Below are 14,231 nucleotides of genomic sequence, written 5' to 3' on the forward strand. Positions count from 1 at the left end.
GGCAATGGAATTCCGCCGGGATCCTGAAGTCCTCCACGCCGGCGTGTCCAGGCTCAGGGGTTTTCTCGCTGCGGCTCCCCAGTTCTGCTTCCGAGGCCCGGGCCTGGCTGAGGGCTGAGTGCGCCCGGCCCTACCCCTCCGAGTGAAGCTGGGAACTGATGACGGTGAGCCCAGAGCGCCGCGGGCTAGATGGGCGCGGGTCTGAGGGCCAGTGTGACTGGCTCTCCTCAGGCCCTAGCGGCCCAGTCAGCCCGGTTCATCCAGAGTCTCCCGGGACGGATCCTCGGAATCCTACGGCCGCGTCGCTCGGCCTCTTCCTCCCCTTCGCGCGGGGTCGGCTGTGCCAGGGCCCCAGTCCCTGGTTGTGAGAGAACTTCTTGTGAGTGCGATAAGAGACTCAGGCCACCCCGAGTAGCTCTATCTTCCCCGAAAAAACCGAGTCTCCGATTTTTGGGAAACGATGACCCCACTCCTGTCTGGCAGTTGACCACCCGCATCCAATCCGGGCAGTTGTGGTGGTGAAGTCACCCCTCAAATTAAGTCGCCCCGGAAATTAATGAGTATTTTTCTCTCCAAGGTTTCTCAGCCAGTTCTTGGGAGTGTCCTTTTCCCAAACGAAACCGATTTATTTTAATAGATAACTTATTGTGGTTTGAATTAGAGTTCTGTGCATGAGGGTCCCGGGCCACTGATTGTAAGCCCTCTGATGGTAGGGACTTTGTCCTGATCTTCTTTGTGACCTGTCCTCTATAGCAGGCAGGGTTTTGTGTAGAGTCAGCACTAGTAAATGGTTGGTGAATTGAACTGTTTGGTGAAAGATCTGTCCTAGAACCACTAACTCGGCCTCTTAAAGACCTGGTCTGGAATCGCTGACTAGAATCTCATTCTTTTTCTGCAAGGTAGGAATGTTGCCTGAGCCTTGAACCCAGCCTAAAACCACATTTGAGAAAACCCTGCCTATGTCTGCAGAATAAATGTGGATTCCTCAAATTATTCCTGGATGGAGAGTCTTCAGCACTATGAAATATATTACCATCAACTTATGAGATGGCATCTTTGCAAAGGAAAGGGCTGCAAGCAAGGATTCTCAGCTCTGAAGAAGAAGAGAAACTGAAAAGAGACCAAGCTTTAGTGTCTGATTTTAAACAGCAAAAACTGGAAAGAGAGGCTCAGAAGAACTGGGATCTTTTTTACAAAAGAAATAGTACTAATTTCTTCAAAGACAGACACTGGACCACCAGAGAGTTTGAGGAGCTCAAATCATGTAGGGAGGTAATGCTAAACCTTATTCGAGCTGTTCTTCACTTAAAATGTGAAGAAAAGGAGTGTTTCATTGCATTTTTATGGAAGTGAGGTAAAGAATTCATGAAGTCTATCAGAATGATTTGTACCTTAGAGAGAAATAGACTGGTCTCAAGCAGTTTTAGTAGTTCCTGGGTTGTATAATACATCGGAAAAAGAACTTTAGTGGGCATTTCTGTTTCTTTAAAGCTAATCTGAAAGTTGTAAATATTAAGTTCATACTGAAGAACTTCAGTGGCAGATTCATAATGATGATGATGATGAACACTTTACCATGGCCCTTTTCTAGAACTTTACATCTATAACTTAGGCTTTATAATGGCACTATGAAGTAGGCATGAGTGTTAACCCCACTTACTGGTGAAATTGAGGCACAAAGCTATTTAACTGAGTTGTCCAATAATAGAGAACAGGCGAGGGAAGGAGTCTGGATTGAGTGCAAGCCTTTTAGCCTCAAAGCCTGTTTCTTGGCCATTATACTGTGTTTTCTCCACACCAAACTGCCCAGTGTTAGACAACAAATTGAGATGTCAGTGTTAGCTTTTGGTTATCAGTTTACTTTCTTATTGCCTCTGGGGGCAGAGACTTTGTCTTTCATGTCCTGGACCTTTTTATTTCTTCATTATGCAAACATACTGTACTCTAACTTTCGGTTCTTTTTCCTCAGTTTGAAGATCAAAAATTGACTGTGCTTGAAGCTGGCTGTGGGGTTGGGAACTGTTTATTCCCACTTTTAGAAGAAGATCTAAATATCTATGCTTATGCCTGTGATTTTTCTCCAAGAGCAGTTGAGTATGTCAAGGTTGGTGCACCATTCATGTATTGTTATGTTTCTGGTTGATTTTTAAATTTATTCAACCTACGCTTTATACCCATTTGCCTAATTTCAGTCCTCTCCCTGAAGCTAACCCCCATGATCATAATAAATGTAGTTTTTCATTTACATACATATATAATACATATAGAAAGACAGCTTTATTCAGAAAAGTAGAAGGAAATACCATAACGACACCCAAATACTTATTTATACCAAGTTTAGTGATTGCCAGCATTTTGTCTCATTTGCTTTATAGACTTTGTTTTTGCTGAGCTGTTTTAAAGTAAATTACATTTCACTGAAAACATGTCTGCATACATCTTCAATGAGATTTTTCTCTACATGACCAGAAAACATATCTAACAAAAATAACTGTAATCCCTTGATGTCATTAATGCCCAATCCAGATTCAGATTTCCCCAAATAGTCCCAGGTATCTTTTTTTTTTTTTTTTTTTTAATATATCTTTATTGATTTCAGAGAGAGGAAGGAAGAGGGAGAGAGAGATAGAAACATCAATGATGAGAGAGTCATGGATCGGCTGCCTCCTGTACACCCCCAGCTGGGATTGAACCCACAACCCGGGCATGTGCCCTGACCGGGAACTGAACCCTGATCACCTGGGTGCTAGGCCGATGCTCAACTGCTGAGCCACGCCCGGCCGGGCCCAGGTATCTTTTATAGCTGTATTTAATCAAGGACTTCATCTTATACTTCATTATGTACTTTAAATCTCCTTAGCTTAAAACATTCCTGCCCTTCACGTTGGTCTTTTTTCGCACTGTCACTGAGTTTTTGGAGAACAAGCTGTTTTTGGTAATGAGGTCCCACATTCCAAAATGTTTCTTTGTATCATTGTTTAACTTGTTCCTCTTTCCCCTATTTTTGCTATAAACTAGAAGTTAGAGTTAAATCCTGTAAATTATGTTTTGCCAAAATAATAGGTGATGTTATATCTTTCATATTGCATCCTGTCAGGAGGCAATAATGTCTGGTAATCTTACTATAAGGTGATGCTAGCTTTGATCACTGGGTTAAGGTAGTAACTACCCAATTCCTTCGTTTTACAAATATTTCCCTTTTGCCATTAACATATATGTGGAGGATACTTGGGCAAAAATCTAGTTTTCCATTGGCCTTTCACAGTTTTAGCATTCATTAGACTTTTTGTTTAATAGTGGTATCACATTGTCCTATGCCTTGCTTTTCTCATTCTACATTATATCTTGCAGAGTTTTTCATTTTAGTACATATATATCTACCACATTTAAAAAAAATTTTTTTACTTTTCAGTTGCAGTTAATGTACAATATTAGTTTCAGGTTTATGATTCAGGTTTACGAAGTGATCACCCCGATAAATCTAGTGCCCATCTGATATACATTGTTATTCGAATATTATTGACTATGCTCCCTATGCTGTAATCCCGATGACTGTTCTATAACTGCCAGTTTGTACTTCTTAATCCCTTCGCCTTTTTCACCCAGCCCCCAGGGTCTACCACATTTTATTTACCTATTGTAGTATTCCATAGAATGGATATACCGTACTTTAACAATTACTCTGTTGTTATTTGTTTAAATTGTTCCTAATTTTCTGCTCTTATAAGTAGGGTTAATGTAATCAGCATTATACACATGCTCCCAAAGCACATGTACACATTTGTCTATGATGAATAATGGAATAAAGAGTATACACGTTTAAGTTATAATAGGAAATAGTAGGTAATGCCAAATTTCCTTGTAGAACCTTAATACCAGTTCATAAGTTCACTAATAATATAAGGATACCTTTTTCTCTATGTCTTCAACATTTGACGGTGGGGAAGAGGACGGGAAGGGAGGGAAGGATGAGACAAGTCGCCCATCTGTGCTTCACTCAGGGAGCATACTAAGACCATGGGCTTGGAGAGGATCTGTGGGTTGTCTGCAGCCCCGGCTGCCCAGAGTGCCGGGGAGAAATGGAGGGTTCATGTCTCCTGGGAATTGTTGGCTGTTGGGAAACTTTCCTGCCAGGTCAGGCACAGCATTGGGGCTCTGTTTGGAAGATAGGTTGTCACTCGGAGTTTACTCTTTACAAGGCTGTGCAGCAGGGAAATGGAAGAGCGTGGGGGGAGGTGGGAAGCCACCACCAGCTGTGGAAGGCACAGAGATCTTCAATCTGCTAAGTGCCCCCTGCTTGCTTTGACATCAGTCTTTTTTATATCTCCCAGTCTTATAGGCAAAATATAATGTCTTTGCCCTGGCTGGTGTGGCTTGGTGGTTAGAGCTTAGGCCCCCACACTGAAGGGTTGTAGGTTCAATTCCCGGTCAAGTGCACATACCTAGGTTGCAGGTTTGATCCCTGGCCCTCGCCATAGTTTGGGCCCTGCAGGAGGCAACCAATCAATATATCTTTCTCACATTGAGAAAGTTCAGCACCAGAAAGAACACTGTCCTCTCTGAAAGTCTGCTGATGTTTCTGGCGGAAACCCCTGCAAAAGGGTGGGAACTATCCCCATGGCTTCAGCCCCCAGGAAGTTCCCACTGTAACATCCACACTCAGTCTCTTGCAATTTCTCATATTTCTAGTTTTATCTTTCCATTCTGGAGGCTTCTGCCTCAGGTAAGCAAATGCCTAGGTCCCGTCTTTCCCTAAAGTTACCTGTCTCTCTCCAGATTTTAGGAAGGATGGTTGTTCTTTGACCTCTGTTCTTTGATGGGTTCACAAAAAAGTCATTACTCTGCTATTCCGCTTTTTTTTTTTTTTTTAATATGTCTTTATTGATTTCAGAGAGAGGATGTAAGAGGGAGAGATAGAAACAGCAATGATGAGAGAGTCATTGATTGGCTGCCTCCTGCACATTCCCCACTGGGGGTCAAGCCCGCAACCCGGGCATGTGCCCTGACCGGGAATTGTACTCCAATCTCCTGGATCATAGGTTGATGCACAACCGCTGGGCCATGCCAGCTGGGCTGGGCTGTTCAGCTTTTTTCTTATTGTAAGGATGGGAGCTACATCTTTCCTCCTCTGTACATCCCTGAACTGAAACTGGAAGTCCTTTAATTCATCTTTGTAGCTAGTTGTCTTTTAATACAGATGGATAGCTAGTTGTTAAAACACAATAAATTGAATGAAAAATTTACTTCTTCCTGATCATTGTTACCTTTGTTATCTACCATTTTATAAATTTAATCGTTATCTTTGTCACATATCTTTTTTTCATAGCCAGTACTAAATTTCTCCATATACATGGGTCTGTTTGGGACTTTTCTTTCTCAGTATCTGTTTGCTCCCATTCTCAAACCACATTAGTATTACACTTTGTAATGTTTTGATGTCCAGTAGTGTACCTTCTTCTTCATTGTTCTTCATTTTTAAAAATTGACTTGGCTATTCCTAAAGATTTCACTTCTAGATTACTTAGATTTACCTTGTCAAGTTTCTAGAAATTTACTAGGATTCAGTTGAGATTGCACTGGATTTTAAAGTGGAATGATAGGTAGCATTGGCATCTTTTCAATATTGAATTTTCCCATCCAGTAACTTTTTATGTGTCTTGGTTTATTCAGGTCCTTATTTACATTAAAGAAAAGTTTAATATTTTTCTTTATAATGCGTTTATACATGTGTTGAAACCCACCAACCAAAATGTACCAGGAACACACTTGTAGTAAAAAGAATTTAGGTTTGTTTAGCTTGCTGTATCAAGGAAAAATAAACCCAGAAGAACCGTGGGAGCATCCCAAGGGGAGCTGGAAGGACTTCTTGTAGGATTTAGTCTTGTAGTGGATGATTCAAAAGCGAATTAAGGAAACAGAGGCCGGTTGTGGATTATTGTCCCTCTGGAAGTATATGCTTCTAAAATGCTCAGTTTTGAATATATTCTGTTCTCTTTTCAATTAAAAGTGATTTGTTAAAATGAAATCTTGCCCTCATAGCCATGTTGAATATTGCATGCTTTCATGTGCAGATGGTTCATTACTCAGTTTACCCATAACAAAGTGATCAGTGATTTCTGTGCAATAGTTCATAAGTAGAAAGAGGATCTTCTCTTGAGGATGTATTTTTCTATATGTGTAACATGGATGTTGCATTAACATTCTTTTGTGTTTTCCCCTCTTTAGCAAAATCCTTTATATGACTCAGAAAGATGCAAGGTATTCCAGTGTGATCTAACTAAAGATGACCTTCTGGAACACGTGCCCCCAGAGTCTGTGGATGTTGTCATGTTGATATTTGTGCTCTCTGCTGTTCACCCTGATAAGATGCACCTTGTCTTACAAAACATTTACAAGGTTAGTGATTTGGAGCCTGCACTTGAGAGGTTGGACATCTCAGTCTTCTTGCTTACCTTCTCTTTGAGGCTCATGCACTGTCTAGGTCCAAGAGCCCCCATTCTCACTAGGTAGGCTGTGTAGGCAATGTATGGAAAGGGATTCTCCTGAATAAAAAAACATCCACCCTAAACTTTGATTTGTCTGGTGTCCATCACTGCTCTTTGGAGTTTGGCCAGCCTTGGAGCAAGGATGATTTTTTTTTTTTTAATATATCTTTATTGATTTCAGAGAGAGTAAGGGAGAGAGAGAGATATTACCGTCAATGATGAGTCATTGATCAGCTGTCTCCACTTGGAATCGAGCCCACAACCCAGGCATGTGCCCTGTCTGGGAATTGAACCATGATCTCCAGGATCATAGGTTGATGCTCAACTGCTGAGCCACGCCAGTGGGACAGAGCAAGGATGATTTTTACCTGGGATCTGTGGAGTCCGGCTGTAAAGTGAGAGGAAGTGTGGTTCAGTGGTCAAGAGCACACAGTCGGGAGTCAGAGTGCCTAGAGTCAAAATATGGCTTCCCTATTTAGGTAAGTTCCTTTACCTCCCTGAGCCTCAGTTTTGTTACCTGTAGAAATGTTGAGATAATAGTTCCTAGATCTTGGGATTTGGGTAAGAATATGTGAGATATGTATAAAGTGCTTAGCACAATGTCTGGAACATGGTGAGTACTCTTTAAAAGCCAGCTGTTGTTTTGTTGTTACTGCCATCATTGCTATTCAAATGGGGAGAACCCAAAGTGCCGTGGCCACCAGGAGGCCGCGATAGCACTCAGGAAGTAAAGCTTCACTTGTAACTCCTGTGACTCAAGATAAGCCACCTCCTTTCCCTTCCCTGGGCCTCAGTCTCCTTGTCTGTAAAATAGGGGTGTGTCTTGCTCACAGAGTTAACGTGAGATGCAGGTGAGGTCATGTATGAGGATACTTTGTAAACTACAGTAGAAGCTCTCTTATCTATACAGACAATTGGTAATGACCTTAATTTAAAAATTAATAAATCATAAAAATGGTAAATTTTTACCTTAATCATGTTATTGTAACTTAAAATATATTAATATTCATTTATCACTCCTTAGATGTGGAGCCAAGGCCTTTTCTCTTGAGTTTGGGCCATTATCTCTCTTACATGAACTACAATTAAAATTGAATTTGGTTTCTTTAAAAGTGGAGGAAGAACTTAAAAGCAGTTGGAAAGTAATATAGGGCAGATTATTTTCTATTCTTACCCAGGCTTTCACAGTCAAATCTCCCACACCTAACTAAATGGCAGTTTGTTCAATGTTTCTTTATCAAATTTCCCCAAAGTATTCAACATACTTTTCATAGAAAATAAAATGCTTTCTATTCACATTTATATTGCATTGTTTATGTACTCATATGTAATTATAAATCCAAGTACAGCCGGCACAAGCAAGTGTGGGAACAAACACAAGTGACCAGTGGTAATGCTGCAGCTCACCTGGGGACACTAAAGTAACATGTGCCCAGTCCAAAGCCTGTAGGCCTCACCTGCCCAGTGAGTCATGGCCTCCAGTCGGTCTGCTCTACAGAGGGAGAGGAGAGCACTCCGAAGTTGAAAAGGCAGATGTTAGGTAAGAGAGCATCCACGTATCTAGAGCTATACATTAAAATTTAACCCTGATTTTAATTGTTTTTAAAAAGTAGGTAGAAATTTTAAGACACTGGAAACCTGTTGGGGAATAATTATTCTGACTTGAAACAATGCTTTAAAAAATATTCAGATATTGCCACCTTGGTGTTAGCCTTCTGAGGTTTTGTAAGGTTTTTTTTCTCCTTAACCTCTCCTTTTCCTGCCCCTGGTATCTGAGCAGATGAGAACCCAGCATATACCAATAAATGGGCATGGAACTTAAGCCGGGTAAAGAGAAAAGAGAGGGCATCAGCAAAGAGAGGGTAGGATCACCTGGTTTGAAGGTCTAGGCGAGGATGAAGGATTATTAAAGATGGGGAACTAGAGAGAGCTAATGAGAGTGACCTGGATGACCTTGAGGGTATGGAGGGCTTATACTTTTAGTGTTGACAAGGCCATAAGACATTATCATGGGAGTGAGTGGTTTAAGTAGGGTGGGGGACAAGATATTTGGAAGAGAAGCTCGAATCATGAAGAAGCCCGCATATTTGGAAGGATAATTCACATGTATATTGAAATTGACCAGAATTAAGAATGGTATAGTATTGAGAAGAGACTACTGTCGGGAAATGAAGGGACATGGCTGTGTAACTAAGAGCCGGCGGTATCAGTAAGGGGTGGTGGGTGATTTAATCTAAAGACAAGGTTCAGAGCTGGGGCGTTTAGGGAGGAGAAAGGAAAATGCACAGAAAGTAGCGGTGAGGAGCGGGGCAGGAAACCAGCGAGGCCTCCCAGCCCAGTGTACAAGGGCAAGGGGAGGAAACAGCCGTGACCAGAGGTTGCAGGAAAACTGTCCTCGGGACAGTCAGTTTCTGTGAGCACAGGAATGAAGGGAACACTCAGAAGGTGTTGTGGATACTAGTGATTTCAACGATGAAGGTTTCAGGGTGTTAGGGAGCAGTTAGAACAGAGTAAAGAATGTCAGGAACTTCATGGGGATGAGGGTGCCCACTGCCAGTACTTCTGTTCATCATTATACTGGAGGGCTCAGTCAGCTCAAAAAGACAAGAAGAGAAAAGATTTGAGGATGAGAAAGAAACAAAACTTACTATTTTCTGATAATATAATTGTCTAATTAAGAAAATATTAAAAGAGTTACAAAAGCTATTGCAATGTAGATCTAATTACTCCAGGATGTTAATACCAGAGAAATTTAAAAACCACATAATTTTAAACTAAAAGAAAACCTTAAAGTTGAATTCCCTCATTTTTGGAATATAATGGTGAAGTAAAAATAGACCAAATTTGTCATTGGAACGCTTGGATTTTGTTATACCCTGTGGCACCAACTTGCCTTGAAACCTCAGACAAATCATTTTACTCTGAGCCTTAGGTACTGTAAAGTGGGTAGAATAGACCTAACCTACCCACTTCTCAGAGTTATTAGGAGACTGAAAGAACCTAACACTGAGAAATGCCTAGTTAGCTATACAGTGCCATGATCAAAGGAGCCGTTAGTATCGTAATTATTATTTTACAGACGAGAAAACATATACAGAGGGATGAAATTACTTGCCCAAGGTCATTCAACTAGTTAATGGAAGAATTGCAATATGAAGCAAGATTTCCAGATTCCTCAGTGAGCGCTCTTTCCACTGTCCCATGCAGCATTGCCTTCTTCTGAATTGAAGAAGTCATCTTTCTCATATGAGCTAAATTTTTCAGAATTTCCCCCCAATTATTCACATTTTAAAACTTGGCATTTTTGATCAAGGCAAGAATGTTTTTTATCCAAGAGGCTGTTTACTGACAATATTTAAAATGCATGCTAGTATTGATCAGAATTTATTAAATGAGAGAATCTGCTAGCACACTTGAAAGTATTATGGACAGTATTTTATATTTTATTCAGAAAAGAAATACGTTAAAGTACATTAAATATCTATAATAGGTAGTATGTGTCATGTCTTAAAAGTTATCTTGTTGATGTGATGGGTCAGAAAAAGAGTTAATAAGATTAGTTCCCCCTTTGAAGTCCACTCTAATTTGGTAATGTTAGTACCATTTGAAAGAATTTTCACATAAAAAGTGTCCCAGCCTGGCCGGTTTGGCTTAGCTGTTAGAGCATCAACCTGCAGACTTAAGGGTCCTGAGTTTGATTCCAGCCAAGGGCACATACCTCAGTTGCAGGCTTGATGTGTGTCTCTCATATTGATGTCTCTCTCTCTCTCTGTCTCTCTCTTTTTCTCTCTCTCCTTCCCTCTCCCTCTCCTTCACTTCCACTTTCTCTGAAAAAGCAATGGAAAAAATATCCTCAGGTGAAGATTTTTAAAAAAAGTGTCCCAATGTGTATCACTGTCTTTTCATCCTGAAAGGCATGTGGCTATTTGCTTTGTAAGATGGTGGCAGTTATACCCACTCCCTGCTGATCTTATGTTCCAGTTTTTGAGACATCTGCCTTGTGACGCTTCCCTCTGAAAGGTTTTAGCGAGGGCCTGACATTGAACCCCTTCCCAACACTGCTGCCCGGGCCTGATCCACTCCTCCTCACATCAAGACTGCAGCACAGTGTGAGAAGAATACTGTTACTCCTCCCCTCGCAGCCCCTCTTTTCTTGTCAGTAGTGTCATTGGAATTGGAATGACCTTCCCACCACCATCACCGCGCGCGCGCGCACACACACACATCCCAGGGCTAACAGATGTTTCTGATTCTATATTATGATGCCTTTTGACCCAAGTGTGGGTCCTGACTCCCCCACTTAGTAGCTGATGCGTGATCATAGGCAAGTCACTTACCTCTTCTGATGTCAGTTTCCTCATCTCACGTGAGGATAATAACCAGACTCATTCCTTCCTTCCTCTCAGAACTGGATGAAGATCCTGCGAGACAATGTCTGGTAGCTATACAGTGCTGGGCGTGTGTCAGTTATTAGCATGGTAAGCATGCTGTACATAGTTGTAGCACAGTGAAGCCAGAGCTGGGACTCCAAGCAAGGAAAACCAGTGGAATCAGTAAAAAGCCAAAATGACATCATAGTTTTTTAAAGAGACAGTTTGACTACAGGGCCATGTACTAGGAGGTGGCTAATAAAATGTTGGAAGAACATGCTTTAATGAGGATAAGACTGTTTTGTTTAATATATTTAACATTTTATTTGTGTGACACTGGACCTTCCAGAGTGCTCTTGTAAGTGCTCAAGTGCCCCTTTATGGGCATGCTGCCAAGCCTGAATATACCTTAGATTAGCAGGTGCTTTTCCCTTCATATTACGGATATTTCAGTCTGACCCCTTTCCTAATTATCATAAGTGTAAATTAATTTAATCTCTGAGTTAATCAGATTATCCTTTATAGTAAGCTTTATTTGGCTGGATTCCCCAGAGTTATATACAACCTGATTTTGCTTTGTAGGTATTAAAACCAGGCAAAAGTGTCCTGTTTCGCGACTATGGGCTATATGATCATGCCATGCTCAGGTTTAAAGCCGGCAGCAAACTTGGAGAAAACTTTTATGTTAGACAAGACGGAACCAGATCATATTTTTTTACTGATGGTGAGATTAATGGACTCTGTCTTTATTTGTGTTACTTGATTACCTTATCACTGTACTATTGGTTGGGGGTGGGGATGGCTCTACTTAGCCCACAAGCCCAAGACCCTTACCTAGCACCTGGGACAACATAGACACAGCCCCTGGCCATGGTGAGCTCACAGGCCTCTGGGACGGTTTCAAGGTAGCCTGGGTTAAGGGATAGGCTCTGCCGTGCCATGTGGATACCCTACCAGGAACTGTGCTGGAAAAGGGGGAGGGCAACTCAGGATCGTCTTCACTTTGTTCAGTCAAAAATAAAGGAAATGGGACAGTATATTGCCTTGTGATTACTTTCCCAGGTCACGAAGAAACATTTTTTCTATAAAAGTGATTGGATCTATATTGAAACACACAAATTTACTATAGAGGGGTCCTTAAAAAGTCATTTTTTTATTGAAAACATCCAAACACTGAACATCATTTTTGTCTTTTTGGTATTTTAAGCATGAGTTTTAAACCTACTTAATCTGGACCATAAGATAATTACCTTCTTAAGTTCTGTTTTTTATAAACATTTGTATTTCTTGAAATAAAGTATTATTTTGGGTTCTGAATGAAAAATGAGTGATTACCATTCAAACTGAAAAGTCATAAAAAAATGTCAGGTGAAAATTAAAAATTGTTCTAATGTTTCTGAATCATGAAATTTGATTAAACCAGTTATAAGTAATTGAGAAGATGCAGCAGTATCTGTAAAGTGTTTCAGAGCAGTGTTTGGAGTCATGCTCTTAGCAGGAGTCTTTATTTTTGCTACATAACCATTTATTCTGTTTGTTTCATTTGACATGTTGTGTTATTTGGGTTAAATTTTCCTTGGGGTATATCACCACCAGATGACTTCTTTTCCCACACTGGTCACAGATTTTCCTCCTTCATGTTAGTAGGTGAGGTGTTTGATATCAACAAGTTGAACACATGCAGGCTTTGTTTGAATATAGCCAGTTTGGCATTTTGTTTCTTTTAATTCAGACTTTTGCATTTGGGGACTCATAATAGGGCAAGATGGGCATGTCCTTACACTCTTCTGATTACATTTTAGTTGGGGTTCCATTTGGGTGCAAGATGATGAGAAGTAGGAATGTGTTACTTTCCAAAACAAAGCCCTCTTTAAGTGTTATGTTAGCATTGACGTTTTCATTACATTAAAAACAAATATGTCTCAGCCCTCCAGCCCTCCTCCCTACCCCACCACAAAGCAAATATGATATCAGTCCCGAGCATCGCTGATCTGCTTGTTTTACAGAATTCCTGGCTCGGCTTTTCAGGGACACGGGTTATGAAGAAGTGGTGAACGAGTATGTGTTCCGTGAGACAGTGAACAAAAAAGAAGGTCTGTGTGTGCCAAGAGTTTTCCTTCAGAGCAAATTCCAAAAGTCTCCAAAGAACCTAACTCCTGTGACCCTGGGCCCAAGTGACAAGTCCTGACCTTTCTTTCACAAGGTTGACTTTTATGCTTCCCCTTGAGGAATATTTAGAGTCACTCTTTTTATTTTGTGTATTTTTATATTTTAACTTTTTTAATGAGTACATATAATTTTTGTATTAAAAAGTGGCAAATTCGTGTGTGCGTGCGTATTATAGAAATGCAAAAGCAAATAAAATTGCAAGCCCTGAAAAGTAAAAGAAGTTCTCTGGTATAATTTAGCCATGTTGTTCAACTGTAAAAGTCCCCGAAGGGAAGCTTAAGGACCTGGTAGCACTTAAGAGAGATTCTTTGTTACTCATGTGAGTCTGTGCTTCTGATGTGCAGTGTGTCAGACAAGCCTGTAGAAAATGAGGCCAAATAGACTAAAATAACAAAGCCTGTGTGTTTAGCCTGAAGGAGTGTTCTTTCTTCTTTTTCCAGTGTCTCATATTTGCCCCTTTTTCTCCGCTTCAGTTCATCTGTGTTCCTCTTCAAGACCAGTGTCCCACAAATGCCACTTTTGCTCTGTCTCAAGAACCCACTGTGGCTCCCGGACTAATTCTTTTTTTAATTTATTGATTTTAGAGAGAAAGGGAAAGAGAGAGAAGCATCAATTTGTTGCTCCACTTATTTATGCATTCATTGGTTGATTCTTGTATGTGCCCTGACCAGGGGTCAAACCCACAACCTTGGCCAGGGCTCCCTACATAATTTGAGACCTCTATAATTGGGCCAGTCCTTGCCACACTGCCCCAAGGAAGAGAAGGGAAGGCCACTACCTGTGCCTTCCCCCTCTCCTCATCTGCCCAATGCGGTTTCTCCAGAAATACCGTGAATGGACTGTCCCAACTCGCTGCTGGAAAATGAAGAAGCAGTGGTTAGGAGGTAAACGACTGACATGGCCAAAGTCACATAGCTAGTATTTGGTAGAACAGGGGAAAATCCTGAAATTGGTTTGCTGATCTGTTTCCCAAACATTCTCATACAATGACTTTTACTTCATGAAATATAATCCAGGTTCTTTTGGCCTGCTACTAAAGGTGATCCTGTGAGCCCTTATGTTTCACTTTTTGCAGAAAGCTGGTAAGAGAATATTTGTCTTGAGCATATTGACTGAACTGCACATGCTGAAAGCTAGGATCCTTCAACCCCATCCATACCTGACGAGGAGGGGTCCTTGTGGGAGGGGCTGGATAATAGTCATGGCA

General features: G+C 41.0%; 1 protein-coding gene across 4 annotated transcripts; it reads left to right on the forward strand.

Moving 5' to 3' along the window:
* The first annotated feature begins 18 nt into the window (after nucleotides 1-18).
* METTL6 (methyltransferase 6, tRNA N3-cytidine) lies at nucleotides 19-13,432 on the forward strand. 4 transcript variants are annotated; one of them, XM_016224390.2, is made up of 6 exons: nucleotides 19-164; nucleotides 904-1,272; nucleotides 1,970-2,089; nucleotides 6,226-6,396; nucleotides 11,438-11,579; nucleotides 12,862-13,432. In XM_016224390.2, exons 2-6 carry the CDS (start codon nucleotides 1,048-1,050, stop codon nucleotides 13,041-13,043), a joined length of 840 nt encoding a protein of 279 aa, XP_016079876.1. In that variant the 5' UTR covers nucleotides 19-164; nucleotides 904-1,047; the 3' UTR covers nucleotides 13,044-13,432. The 4 variants fall into 4 exon arrangements, with proteins under 4 accessions (XP_016079876.1, XP_016079874.2, XP_016079873.2 ...); XM_016224388.2 differs by having other exon boundaries at nucleotides 20-164; nucleotides 900-1,272; nucleotides 1,970-2,104; nucleotides 12,862-13,430; XM_016224387.2 differs by having other exon boundaries at nucleotides 20-164; nucleotides 1,970-2,104; nucleotides 12,862-13,430.
* The last annotated feature ends 799 nt before the right edge of the window (nucleotides 13,433-14,231 follow it).

Source organism: Miniopterus natalensis, chromosome 15 (genome assembly GCF_054644295.1).
Source record: "Miniopterus natalensis isolate mMinNat1 chromosome 15, mMinNat1.hap1, whole genome shotgun sequence".
Classification (NCBI taxonomy): domain Eukaryota; kingdom Metazoa; phylum Chordata; class Mammalia; order Chiroptera; family Miniopteridae; genus Miniopterus; species Miniopterus natalensis.